At 50.5% G+C, this 13,428-nt stretch overlaps 5 protein-coding genes across 5 annotated transcripts; 3 read left to right on the top strand and 2 right to left on the bottom strand.

Moving 5' to 3' along the window:
- Positions 1 to 64: 64 nt before the first annotated feature.
- N7477_005672 (methionyl-tRNA formyltransferase) lies at positions 65 to 1,301 on the bottom strand (the record flags this gene model as incomplete). The annotated part of the gene is made up of 4 exons (XM_056967335.1): positions 65 to 806; positions 859 to 986; positions 1,041 to 1,111; positions 1,181 to 1,301. Coding segments are annotated over 4 exons (1,062 nt in total), but the record flags the coding sequence as incomplete, so codon positions are not given.
- A 296-nt stretch (positions 1,302 to 1,597) lies between these two features.
- On the top strand, positions 1,598 to 1,897 carry N7477_005671 (uncharacterized protein; the record flags this gene model as incomplete). Its single annotated transcript, XM_056967334.1, has 1 exon — positions 1,598 to 1,897. One exon carries the CDS (start codon positions 1,598 to 1,600, stop codon positions 1,895 to 1,897), a length of 300 nt encoding a protein of 99 aa, XP_056822088.1.
- Positions 1,898 to 2,910: 1,013 nt separating this feature from the next.
- On the top strand, positions 2,911 to 4,129 carry N7477_005670 (uncharacterized protein; the record flags this gene model as incomplete). The annotated part of the gene is made up of 2 exons (XM_056967333.1): positions 2,911 to 3,285; positions 3,338 to 4,129. 2 exons carry the CDS (start codon positions 2,911 to 2,913, stop codon positions 4,127 to 4,129), a joined length of 1,167 nt encoding a protein of 388 aa, XP_056822087.1.
- Positions 4,130 to 5,058: 929 nt separating this feature from the next.
- rho1 (Rho family GTPase RHO1) lies at positions 5,059 to 5,980 on the bottom strand (the record flags this gene model as incomplete). The annotated part of the gene is made up of 5 exons (XM_056967332.1): positions 5,059 to 5,217; positions 5,287 to 5,421; positions 5,482 to 5,679; positions 5,794 to 5,821; positions 5,913 to 5,980. 5 exons carry the CDS (start codon positions 5,978 to 5,980, stop codon positions 5,059 to 5,061), a joined length of 588 nt encoding a protein of 195 aa, XP_056822086.1.
- Positions 5,981 to 10,205: 4,225 nt separating this feature from the next.
- Positions 10,206 to 13,267, top strand: rtt106 (putative negative regulator of DNA transposition (Rtt106); the record flags this gene model as incomplete). Its single annotated transcript, XM_056967331.1, has 7 exons — positions 10,206 to 10,440; positions 10,517 to 10,623; positions 10,699 to 11,320; positions 11,702 to 11,791; positions 11,875 to 12,207; positions 12,271 to 12,627; positions 12,696 to 13,267. 7 exons carry the CDS (start codon positions 10,206 to 10,208, stop codon positions 13,265 to 13,267), a joined length of 2,316 nt encoding a protein of 771 aa, XP_056822085.1.
- Between the last annotated feature and the right edge of the window lie 161 nt (positions 13,268 to 13,428).

Genomic DNA, 13,428 nt, shown 5'->3' with positions numbered 1-13,428 from the left:
TCATTGAACTTGAAATGAAGGGTAGTAATTTGATAGACAACAATATCGTACAAACTTCACTTTTTCAAACCAGAGGATTGCGGAAAGTTGTAAACTCAACACCTTCCGACTGGAATGACCGATCACCAAACATGCGAGCCTTAATCGCAGCACGAAGCCCATCAGCCACTGCTTCACCCTCTACTTTCATCTTATTGATGCGCAGAACCTTGCCGTCCCGAGTGAACACATGAAGTGCTCTTCCCTTCTTGGGCTCAACGGGACAGGGAGCATTCACGAATGGTAGACCGGGGACCACAGCCAAAGTGTCACATCCTTTCGGTGGGTCCACTTCTTCGGTCTCAGTCAGGATTACTCGCTTTTGCTGAAATGTAAGAGGACCATCTGAAGCGTTCGATCCGACAAGTGCCTTGCTCCATAATGGACCCAAGACTCGCTTGCGCCAGTTGATTTCGAGCATTGTCCAGTTTGCCCAGTCGATGTGCAGATTTTCTGGTCTAATTTTGGTTGCGTGAGTTAGGTTCTCGGGTTTCTCTTGAGCTCTCCAGCCTACGTCCTTCAAAGGGGGGACAAAGAGGCCATCTTTAATACCGTCCACCAGCAGCTGGGCGCCTATTGGTGCAACGACGTTCAGAAGCTCAGAGACAGTGCAGATGTCGGAATTGGGGATGTCAATGCCGGGCGGCGGGGTCTGGGCGAGAATTGTTCCATGATCAAAAGTCTTGTGGTGTAGTGTCTGGAGAGTAACACCAGTTGACTTTTCTCCTGCTAAGAGCGTATGGTGCAAAGGAGCCGGACCGCGGAAACTATAGTGTGGTTAGTGGACATTTTCATTCTCATACTTCGATGATCACTCACTCCGGCAGTAATGAAGGATGCACGTTCAGGCCTCCGTAGCTCGCAGAGTTCAATATACGTGGAGGTACAAACAGTCCGAAGGATACCGCGATGATCAGATTGATCGGACCTTTCGGAGTAACTGGAGGCTAGTATAATGAGTACAGATGAGAAAATAAGTCCTTTGGTAAGTTTCATCGTACATTCCATCCAGTAAATGTGTCAATCTCATGAATTGGAAGTGAGAGGTTCTCGGCAGTCTCCCTAATGGGCACTGTATAAAACCATTCATCAGAATGAGAAGTAATTAAAGGTACACAATTAACCTGTGTATGCGACTTACCTTGGCGTATTTTCTTCAAGCCCCTTCCCACTCGCTTCCCTGGTCGGCAAACCACGTCAATAGTAGCAATTTGATCCGGTTGTTTCAACTGATAGGCATGGAGAGCTTTCAAGGAGGCAATACTAAACTCGTCCGAACCGCAGAATAAGATCCTGAGAGGTTCAAACTTTTTGGTTGAGAAAAAGTCTCGATGCAGGCCATCGAGAGAGAGAGATATTCTTGCAGAGACCAGAGCCTCCAGCTCCACGTATGACGAACATGGTTGACTCTGCAAAAGCCGGGGAAAGCTCGCGACTCAGTTCAAATGACTGGCTTATCGATAAGCCGCCACGTGATATCAACATCATGGACCCCGGCCCCTCGTCTCTTGCTTCGCATTCAACTGCGATCGCTTGAGTGCGAGTAGCAGACGATGCGATGCCTGAAAACAGTCATGATAGCGTGATTCCTGCGCAGCTCTCCTTCCTCGCCGTTTACAACCCGACCCTCGGTCCCACCGATGAGACGGTGGAAGACCAGATCGTTTTCCACACCTCGAAGGCGGACCACCAACGTACAGAGGACTCTCAGACGAAGGAGGGCGATGGCAAAATATCCGAGAGTGGCAGGAATGAGAAGTTGCGTCAGATCGGCCTAGCGCAGGGCATGGTGAGCTTTGCTAGGTGGGAGCCACTCCAAGGCGTGGGCCCGGATTCAGCTCATGTGGTCTTCAATTAGCAATTTCTCGGACAAGCCACTGGAATATGTCGAGACGGATAAGTCACGGGTGGTTCTTATCGAGCTGGAGACGGACTGGTGGATTGTTGCTGTAAGAATGACCGAGATCTTAGTGGAAACATCACAGCTAACACTAGACTAGTCTATCGACCTTACTCGATTGCCCGCTGATCCATCTCAAAATTCATCGGGCGATGGAGCTGGCTCTCCTGCATCTCAATACTCGGCGAGGGAAATGGGACCCCCACAGCTAGTTATCCAGCAGCTACGACGTGCCCACTCGATATTCCTTCTCCTTCATGATTTCTCTTTGAGCAAGCTCTATGATCGCGTTGGAAGGCCTGCTTTCTGCCTTTTCTTGGAACGTTTTTGGGAGAAGTTCGCATGGAATTGGGAGCTCCTTCTGACCGGAAACCCCATCGTGGAGATTTATAATGGGATCAAACTAGCCGCGGGGGAGAGTTGGGAATTGGGGTTGGAGAGGAAGAGTGGGGTAGTGGAGAAAGAGAGGTCCTTGAAGACTTTGTGGCCAGGACAGAGGGTTTGATTGACCTGGTTGTCTCGAGGTTTGGGGATCCGTCCAGACCAGCTAATGACTCTCCCCCAGTGGCCAAGAACGGTGAAAGTCAATGGCTAGGGTCCGATAATGATCCTCGACCTGCGGATGGTGTCGTATTTTCTGGGACTGGGAATGTTTCTCGCTCCTCTATAAGACATTTGTCTCACTGGATGGAGTGGATCTTCCGATACGGAGATGCAGCATATGGAATTGGGCGGGACCCAAACTCGTTGCGTCGGCGACGACCAAGAAGACAAAGAAGGCATGAATCAGCTGTAGCTCAACCATCAACCCCAGAACTCGGCCACACGCCGGGAATTCCTCGCCCGTTGGTGTTAGCCGAGCCACAGCCACTTCCCAATCCGAAGAGATCACGCCGGAAAGAGGAAGTGGGACCCCTCCGCTACAAGGTGACCAGGCTACTGACAAGTCTATGTTCCCAAAAGACACGGTCATGAAGTACCTGACCCTTGGCTATGGCTCCGCATGGAGTTTCTCTGCCAAACCTTCATCTGAGGCACCCCTTGGTTCTCCCGGTGCAATCATTGCATCAACGTCTGACACTGCTGGACAAAATGAACTTTCCAAGACACAGTCCCCGCCGCCTAGCGAACCACGGCTTAGTGAACAACGAATGAAACCAAATAATCATACACATGGCCGCTTTGTCCTGGGACCTCGTGATGATCTGGATACTCTGGATGACCTTGAAGGAAGTCCGGAGCCTGAGGCGGAAGGCAGATCGAGGAGTCGAATCATCCACCGAACAGTTCATGTCCAGCTTAAAGGTTCTGATGATGTCAAAAAGCTTCAGGCAGTTATATACGTGGTGAGTACTGCTTGACTTCTCGATGTCAGCTGTTTGAGCTAACCAACCACAGCACCAACCATTCATGTTCACGTTCCTGTTCGACCCAGAGATCTCTTCTCTGTCACTTCCATCTCTATACACAAGCATCCACCACCAACTAGGCCCTCTCCAGAAACCCCTCTTGGCGTCAACCTCTCCCACAACAGCCGCCTCGCGCATTTCCATGACAGAAGGCACACCCGATTCCAACAAGCGCCAAGTAGTCTACGACCTCATTTATGACCCATCAAACTTAACCATTCGTTCATCCATCCCAAATATCCCCAGCCTATCCACACCCTCTCATATCAGAGAACGATCAGGCTCCCCGCGCACTCCCTCCCCCTCTTCCTCTCAACCGAGCACATTGTGGTCCCGCGTTGAGAGCCTGGCAACCCAACACCGCCTGCTGTCAACATACATCGACACCCGCGCCCGGTTGCAGGAACTTGAGCGTACTAGCAAGACCAATCGAGGCTGGTGGATAGTCTGGGTGCGCTTCAACAATGGCTCAACTTCTGCACCTGCTTTATCCCTAGATGAAAACCAGCTTCCTTCAACGGCAACATCTCCCCGAGTGGACCTTATTCCGTCCCCCGCCCAGGAAGCCTTCATCGTCCGCAAATCAAGTGACTACGTCTCTCCCGCCAGCCACGCTCGGATCAGCAGCGGAGCTCGCTTCTTCCGTGATCTAGGCGGCGCTTCATCTACCAAGCTAACTTCATCCCGAGCAAACGACACCACGCCATCAAAGCTAGTCGAGGGACTTGGAATGGATGCGCGACGGTATATCGAGGGATTGCTAAGTCTGAATCGGTCATGACACAGGTCCTTTGTTCAACATATCACTTGCGCAGTTAGCCACTCGATACAATTCGAAAACAGTACATCGGCACTCATTCCGATCCCACGAATGCGTGCGCGTGTCTAGTATCGAAGCGTCTAACTTCCTCGGCTGTCCTAACCCAGCAACATCGTAGTAAATGCAAGGAATTTCCTACACCGCACCGACAAGAGGGCTGGACTGTTTCAGAACTGTCGAATTGGCGGCCCGTCGGCTGTCCGAGACATAGATAAACTCTTCACACTGAAGGGCCCCTTGCGTATGTCTACATGTGGAGTACATGCACTGGACAAAGACAACGCTGTGCTCACTGTATTACACGATTGAAGATTTAGCCCTCTATGATCTGAAAGTCGATGTCATGAAAGACATCATACATTAGCTGTCGCAGAAAAGAAAAGTTAGCAGGATTCTTCGCTTGAAGGGGGAGACATCCGAGAGGGCAAGGGGATGGTCTATCATCACACAGGACTTGCAAGCGCTACTTCCGATTCTCTCCTTTCCAAGGTTTTTTTTGTTTTGATTTTAATGAAAAAAAAAGATTTATACTGCCACACATGGGCAACTTTGTCATTGAGATCCATGGTGCCGGATGGAAGGGGGAAGAGAGACAGGGGAAAAAGAGAAAAGCCCACAGGGTTATGAAGACAACGCCTCCCTAGACAAATTCTGCAAAATAAAGGGCAAAAAAAGGAAAAAGAGAAACACAAGTGTCGGCCAACTGCAGAAGGGGTGTAGAGGGGAATCCACGACTCGGGCGCCCGGATTCGACATTATCCACGATCTCGCATCTCACATTGCCGGTTCAGCAGCCCTCCGAGATATTAGAAAAAGACCAAATTTGCTCGAGTCTCTTGTCGGTTCCGATCTTTGCTCGAGCCGATCCACGCTGAAAGCCGAAAGGTAGTTTACAGGATCAGACACTTCTTGCCGCTCTTGGGCTTCTTCTGGGCCTTCAGCAAAGCAGCGCGGGTGGCGGCCTCGAAGACCTCACGAACACCCTCGTTTGTGCGGGCAGAGCACTCAAGGTACTTGTAGGCGCCGATCTTCTTGCGGACTTCCTCACCCTGTGAGATGTATTAGTCTTTATCTCTGGTATTCCAAGGTCCCAAGGGAGTGACAAGGGGGAAACGTACCTGCTCAGGGGTAACGGGCTTCTGAGAGGTCTTGGTGAGCTCTTCGATGGTCTTAGGGTCGTGGCGCAGATCCTTCTTGCAGCCAACAAGGATGATGGGAAGGCCTTGACAGAAGTGGAGAACCTCGGAAATCCACTGCGAAACCGCGTCAGCACTCAGGGATGCGCAAGCACATGATTATCGAATGTCACCCACCTTCTCCTGGACGTTGTCAAGCGAATCGGGCGAGTCCACGGCGAAACAGATCAAAATGACGTGCGAGTCGGGGTATGACAAAGGACGGAGGCGATCGTAATCTTCTTGGCCAGCCGTATCCCAAAGAGCAAGCTCGACGTGCTTGTTATCAACCTCGACATCGGCAACGTAGTTCTCGAAGACGGTAGGGACATAGACCTGCAATCATGACTGTCAGAATGGGTGGTTTCTGGGCTGGCTGCGGTCGGGCCGGTGCCAGAGATAAGGCACGAGATCGGGGTTCACAGAGTAATCGGGGGTTGGGAAGCTCACCTCAGGGAAGGTGCCCTTTGAGAAGACACTAGCGGAGAATTCCTGTCAGATCGTCTGGATCGTATGGAGTGGATTCAAGGGGTTGCGGAGGGGGATAATTCTGATGTCAGAGTACTTACATGAGCAGACAGGTCTTACCGCAGGCACCATCGCCGACGATGACGAGCTTGCGTCGAATCTCGGCCATCTTTGCAGAGGATTAGCGACTGAAGAGGATTTGAAAGAGCGCAGTGATGAACAGGGCAGTGGGGTGGATTGATGGAGGGGGTTGGTCAGGGAGTAAGGCAGGAGTGTTGGGAAAGGGACAGGTTCAGGCTGCTCCGGGGGTCTCAGGGAGAAAGGGGAAGAGGATCAATCCGTACTGTGAATTAAGAAGAGGCGCAAGTGGATAGAGAAGGAAGAGAGGACCAAGACTAGGTAATTCCGAGTAGCAAAAGGCAGCAAAAGAGAGATGGATTGAGGATGGGAAGAATATTTGATGACTTGGAGGTGGAGGAGGAGAGGCCAGACTACGCTGGGCGGTGGCCGCTGTATTTGTTGTATCATCTGTACTTTGCCGTATTACTACCTCGTTTTATCTGGGTATTTGTTGTGGTACGTGGTATCGTTATTCCCTTTTCATTTCCCTTCCCCCTGATGAGAAGCGAGACTTCAGGTACTCGTGAAATGCACCACTTTTAATGGGTCAAAGTCCCCTATCTACACTGGTGGTCAAAGTTCTGGTCTTCCTTTCTCCATCCATATTGTTGATGATCGCCCTACTCCTGCACCATGCTCGTCGCCCTCGGCCAGAAAGGGATCTGCTGCAGTGGTAATACGATTACCATGCCAGCCTTAGCAGGTTATGTGTGGCTGAGCGGGTCCGTATCCGCGGCACACTTTGTCACTTGAGACTCAGCCACCGTGGCTGTGACCTGGAAGCACAGAGTTATGCAATGGCCAGACTTTCTGATATCATAGAAAGGGGGGCTACGCCTAGTCATCTAAGGTACCCGGGCGAAACGATGTTCCATGTGGAATACCTTTGTCCTGAGGGGGTACCGTGGATCTCTTTGCCATCGAATTAACATTCACAGAGAACGAATGAGGCTAACGACTCTGACCTATCCTCTCAAAGAAATCACATTTTGAGACGCTCTTGATTGTATAAAGCAGCTTTGTTCATCAAATGTTTGAAAATATGGGTCTCATGTCCAGGGCGCTCAGGATTATCGATCACGGGAAGGTACTTCCTTCACTGCTCGTGTGTGGAGCAAAATACATGTGCCTCGTTCCCGACCTTTAGGAATCGTCGTACAATAGGAAGATAACCGCCTAGTGGTGTACTGTGCTCCGATGGTTGCCTAGTGCAAACCGTCAAATGCTTTGGCCAACTGTCCATTGACAATCGCTCCGATGGTCTCCTAGATCTTTCCGCTGGCCGCAGCTCAACAAACGCGGCTGAACCTATGACCGGGTTATCAAGCTTCGTCCCCTTTAGTTTGATGAAGGACTTCTAGGGGCCCCAACCCTAGCCGAGTCCGCCATTGCCCGCCAACTGCCTCCTCGTTTTGCCATATTCGCTATCCAAATCTTCTAAATCCACGCAAAAATATATATGCCTGAAGCTATTGGCTTCATTCGATGGTGGAGATGCTGAGAAAAGTAACCACGTCTCCATGGCGGACTAAAAATAGATATGAAATGACGGGGGCCTGAATCCTGAAGCTATATGGTGGAAGTCAGGAAAAGGAGTATCTGTGCCTATAGCGCCCCCCCACCTGGGGTCTATAGGCACAGATATGGTTAAGGGGCAATAATCTAGACATGGAGTACATACCAGGTACAAATGTTCTGGCAAATTGGAGTCACACGTATGCGGTCATCTGGAAAAAACCACTGGATGACAAAGTACCGATGTCCACTTTTATTGCAGTTGCGAGCTTCAACACTAGCGAAAGCCACATAGCCGGGTCGACCAGCATGGCTAGCGTCTCCGTTCTCCGGGACCCATCGCTCCCGGAACGGGGAGTCTTTTGCTGGGGCTATGCTTTAAATTGGTGGAAAGATCGCGCCGCTCTATTCTGCTTGTACTCTATCACACGCAATGTGAATCGCGATACGAGTCGAACGTGCGTGTCATCGGGATCGATCGTCCGGGACTCAGCCTATCCTCCCCGCAACCGATCCGTACATTATACTAGCTTCTCGCAGGCCGACACGGAGCACACGTGCGCTGGAGCGTTTTTGGTAGCTAAGCATTAAGATGTGCTTGATTTAGGCTTTCTTGTGGGCGTTTTACTCTGTCTTTTACACACCATAGCTAATTAACGACCTCGTGTTGGGTATAGATTGTTAGCAGTTCGACGTGCAGGGCGCCTGATCCGACGCTAGGCCCTGAATCAATGGCCCATGCTCCCTTCATTCCTACGTAGAAATTCCCAGGGTGATCATGTGTGCTTTTAAGATTTGGTAACAATGATTTGCGACCAGGGCTACTTGTCAAGCATCAGTGATATCGATATGATGCCTCCAGTATGACCTCTCTCGCAAAAGTGAAAATGAATGTGGGCCCAGATTCAGGCGCGCTTTTCAAAGACAGATTGACCCCTCGTATGTCGCTAGAACGCCATGTGTCAGCCGCCATAGGTCCGTCGTAACGAGCCTCTACAATGAGGCAACGATTCAGAGGAAGTCCTGAAGTGAAATGTGCGGAATCTTCTTGGTCTGAATCAAGCGATACAACGACAAGAAAACGGGGCTCAGGGCAGTATAGAAGATATATAATTTTCAGTATTTTGCAGGCCTCGGCAGGTCACTTCTCGGAGCGGTAGCAATATCTCAAAATGAGGAGATTGCACACACCCAGCGTCCTAGTTCGAGCCATGCTCTTTTACCGCTTTGGGGGACTTTGCAAAAGCTTTTAGTCTCGCATCCTTGTTACGTTAGCAAGTGACTTGTGTCTGAGCCTCACGGATTCAGCAATCCCTTCGATGAGACCTGAAGGTGACAAATCTACAGTCCCAGTGCTTGCCAAACTCGGGGTAGTAATGTGACACAATTTACTGTGCACAAGTTCCTACACGATAGTAGGCCCGATGGTATCTCTTATACCCTGCGGCCCCACGGAGTTCGGACATCTTTGAACAATTTAATCAGGATGAGTAAAATGAGACAATCTACCCTATGTGCGCCAATGGATCTTTCGTACGAAATCAACTCCGTCCGTTTTCTCGGTTGATTCCAGTACGCGAACTAGGCACAGACCCCGCAGAATCAAGTGGAAGCTGTAGGTTGTCACGATATCAATCATTATTCTCAGCGATCCTGTCAAAGGCGGAGGTAACATGTGATCTGTTTTCTGAACCATGATATAGCAAACCTGTCTGAATGAGGCCAGGCAGGTAGTGACAGCTTTATCCACGTCGAGTATCCTCTTTGTAAGCTACAGGAACTCAATCGCGTTCTGAAATCTGGCTGGCGATGTCTAACGGATCATTCTGCATCGAACGTTCAGGAGAAAGCATCCATATAGTTTCGGATACTAATTCGAGCTCAAGGATCGAGCACCATGATCAAGAGGAAATGAGACATCACTACACCCCATTATGAACACTAAGGAATCTACTGTGGGTTGGGCAGCACGAGCTCGCGATGCTCCTGGAGAATTTGAACGGCGAAATATCTCTTCCTACCGATTGAGTCTTTGTCTCCTGGCAAGTATGACTACTACCTAAAATAGATCCTAGTACCAGAACAAAGGTATAAGAGGGGTGCATGTCCCAATAATTGACGGAGAATATGATTTGATTTCCTCTTGGTTGCTCACCATGCGGGCCATTCAAAAGTGATCAGAGGAATCCCCTTGTATAACTCTGGCTGGTTGCTCGAGTCCATCACTCGGAGAGTTGTTTCAGGCATTATGTGTGAGATCTTGATAGAACACAGCCGAGCCTTGTAAAATCATGCGTGACAAGTTGGGTAGTGAGTGTAGAAATCTACGTGCCATGTCAGAGCTATACGGGATTTTTAAGTGCTTGAATAGTCATTGCATGCGTGCCAAGTCCTTGCCCAGGCAAGAAGTCCATAGTGTCTGGTGTAGTGGACAGACCTGGAAGATACATGTGTCCGGTGGATAGTCGCGCCGTAGAGTTCACCACGAAGTTCGGCAGCTCCACAGAATCAACGCATATGCGACCCAGAACGTACCATGAAACTACCGCAAAGACCCTGAATAGTATCAATAAATCTCCATAAATCTTGGAAGCTAATATCAGGACCTTCAGATACTGACTTTGAAGATAGACAGTGCTTATATAAGTCCGCATGACTGATTGAGTCACGTGAACCGAAGTGCGGCCGCAATTTTCCGTCCGCGCATCGCGAAGTTGAACAGCAGCAACATCAGCCATTGTTGGCCAACCTCGCACAACATGCAGAAGGTCATCCAACGGACGGCCACGGCCAGGAAGCAGGCCCAAAAGAAGCTCTTCCGGGCCCAGAGACGGGAGGAGCTGGTTGAGCGCTCTCAGGGAATTCGCTCAAGGAGGGAATTCAACAAGAGCATTCTTACCAACCAGAAAGCAGCACGGGAGAACCGATGGGAAGACTGGGCCAAACGTGAGCTGGCTCCAAAGCGAGATGTCGGAGTATTGGAATTCACCTACGGTACAATGGACGGCGCGGCGATGCATCCTCCCCCCGATTCCGAAGCACCTTCGCCGCAAGCAGATCCTCTTCGCAGTGGCAGACAGAGTCTGTATCATTCGGGGTCGGGATGCGGGTAAGATCAGTGATATCACCCAGGTCAATGCCGAAAGTGAGACGGTCACGCTCAAAGACCTCAATATGGTGCGTCTCAGAACATGCATTCAGTCCGATTTCTCGGTCACAAGCAAAGCCGCTAATCAATGACCGCTTCCACAGGCCGATGTCGCTGTCCCTGAATGGGCCAAAGAAGGAATGGGCATGAAGGGCGATGTTATGACCCAGGCTATGCCGGTACCAATGGATAACATCCGACACGTCATTGCGTTGGAGGACCCAGACACACAAGAGGTCATGGACCACATTATTGAGCACGCATACGCTGGAAAGCCTTACTTTGAGCGGCCATCGTGGAGCAAGCTTCCCCGGTTTACTCGATATGTTTCTGGACTCGACATCGAGATTCCTTGGCCGAAGGAGGAAGAACCGGAGATCAAGGATCATGACTGTGATACCTCGCGCTACGAAGTCGACATCCCCTCCTGGACCCCCACGCTGGAGAGTGCTCCATTCCCCTCCAGCGTTCTCGATGAACTCCGCAACAAATATTCAAGGTTCCGAAAACGCCACGACCCCGAATACGTGAGGGAGAAGGTCATTGAGGAGTATCGGCGGGAATGGCTCGACAGCCAGTCTTTGTTGACACCTCTTGGACAATTCCGACAGCAGCGGGCTGCGAAGAGTGCCGCAGCCAAGGTGTCGAAGCTGGATGCCAATGGCAATGTAATTATGGACACGGAGACAGATGCTTTCATCAGCCAGTTCATGAACATGAACATGGGTAAGTCGATCAAGTCCAAGCAAAAGCCCAAGACCGAGCAAATTGCTTGAATTGAGCGATTGACCTTGCGCATGGGGGGTTATTTCCGAGAGCGATGTGTATAAACCCAATTGTATTCTAGTATCATTTTTTCTGCATTCAACGGGGATAATTCCCAACAAAACGTTTTAGCAATATTAGCCCAATTCATCTCATTGAATCATATGAATCGAGCCTACTAAGGTGCAAAGTAGGGTTGTGATGCGCGGGCCGCCAGGGAGACAGATGCTCCCGCGTCGACGCCATCCTTGATCCCAAGTTCAATCTTTTCACCCCCCCCTGCACTGCTGAATTCATCCCTGAAGCAGTTGCATCCCTATTACACAATAATGGCATTTGCAGCTATAAATTCGGCGGGCATGCCCATTGCCGCCATCGAGGAGGCCTTCGTCACTGAGCCCTCACTGAAAAAGAGAGTCTACGATGCGATCGGTGCGTAGCCAGCGGCGCCATCTACGCCTGTTCAAACCACGACCCTTCGAACCAACCACTGACCTACCATCCGATTCGATTAGGATATACACCGCAACATGCACCTTTATTTGAAGATCTTGCGCGTTACACATCTTCCCTGCAGGCCAGGGCCGCGAGCACTTCACTTCCGATCGTACCGCCACCAAACGACGGTCCTGCCGCGAAGAAGCGCAAAATACAGAATGGGACATCCGTGGAGACTCCACAAGCGCCTGTCAGTCTGAAAGATGCGCCGGTGCAGTTCTACGTTCAAGACATCTCGTTCGCCATGCCGCAGCGCAAGAAGCTCACGCTCGAGGTCACTGCTGGGTATCTCCGCACGAGGAACCAAACTACAAAGGAGGTGGAGTTTGGCATCCCGATGGAAAAGATACGTGAGTTTACTTGCTGTAGAACAATGTTGAGATTGAAAGCTAATCTTTGCTGCGTACCACTAGGCCATGCACTGTGCCTTCCGGTCCCAGAAAAGACGCAGAAACAATTCAATTTCTGTATCATTCCCGATTTCACAGATGGGGTTACGCCGCCGCCGGAGGGCATATCAGCTCTAGATGCCATGGTGTTCACCGTGGCCGATGGCCCGGCCAAAGCTGCGTTCTCTGGATCGGGTCAACAGATTGGTAACAACCCAGGCGAGACTGCGGAGGCATTGATTCAGAAGCTTCTCGATGATAACATGCCTAATACAAATGTCATTCGACCCGACGAGAGAGAATTTGTGAGCGCGACGCCTGAGGCGCATCGCAAGGGTGAGAAGGCATATCACGTCAAAGCATTCCGGGGCAGCAAAGAAGGTATGTCGCGCCATGCGGCGGCGATTGGCCATGAGAAGCCGAGTTCAAATCACTGACAGTATCACCAGGTTATCTATTCCTGCTCTCGACGGGAATTTTATTCGCTTTCAAGAAGCCACTTCTTTTTTTCTCGTTCGATACGGTCGAATCGGTCTCTTATACATCCGTTCTCCAGCATACGTTTAACCTGAACATCATTGCTCGTCCAAGAAATGGCTCTGAGGAAGACAATCAGGAATTTGAGTTCTCTATGATTGATCAAGAGAACTTTGGCGGCATTGACGAGTATATCAAACGCCACGGTCTGCAGGATTCAAGCCTAGCGGAGGCTCGCCGTGCCAAGGTGTATAATGTCAACGCGCCGAAAAATATCGAGGAGGCCGCTGCCGAAGCCACGGGTATCGAGGAGGAGAGCGAGTTACAAAAAGCCCAGCGAGAGCTTGAAGACCAAGAGGACGAGGAGGATGAAGAAGACTACGACCCGGGCAGTGACGGTGAAAGCGAAGGCAGTGGGTCAAGCAGTGATGAAGATTCCGACGAAGACGAATTTCATGAAAACGCTGAATATGTTAGCGACGGTGACGAGGAAGAGATTCAGGAGGAGCTTGGCGGCGAGGCTGATGAAGGTGAAAATGAATAGAGAGAGACCATTGATCGGTCCTTGTGAAGCCCCGGGTCATGATCGTGCCATCGCGCTTAGAATAGTAATGACCCTGATCTTGGACCCCAACTTTGGAGGGATGTGAATGATGCAACTACGTATCTTAAACCTTCGAGTGAGTGGGTCGAAGACGTGTCGAC

The sequence above is a fragment of the Penicillium maclennaniae genome (genome assembly GCF_028827695.1).
Source record: "Penicillium maclennaniae strain IBT 15551 chromosome Unknown utg000005l:1.0-2652337.0:1.0-2654196.0, whole genome shotgun sequence".
Classification (NCBI taxonomy): Eukaryota; Fungi; Ascomycota; class Eurotiomycetes; order Eurotiales; family Aspergillaceae; genus Penicillium; species Penicillium maclennaniae.
Note: the sequence above shows the minus strand (reverse complement) of the source record. Positions and strands in the feature narration are given on the sequence as shown.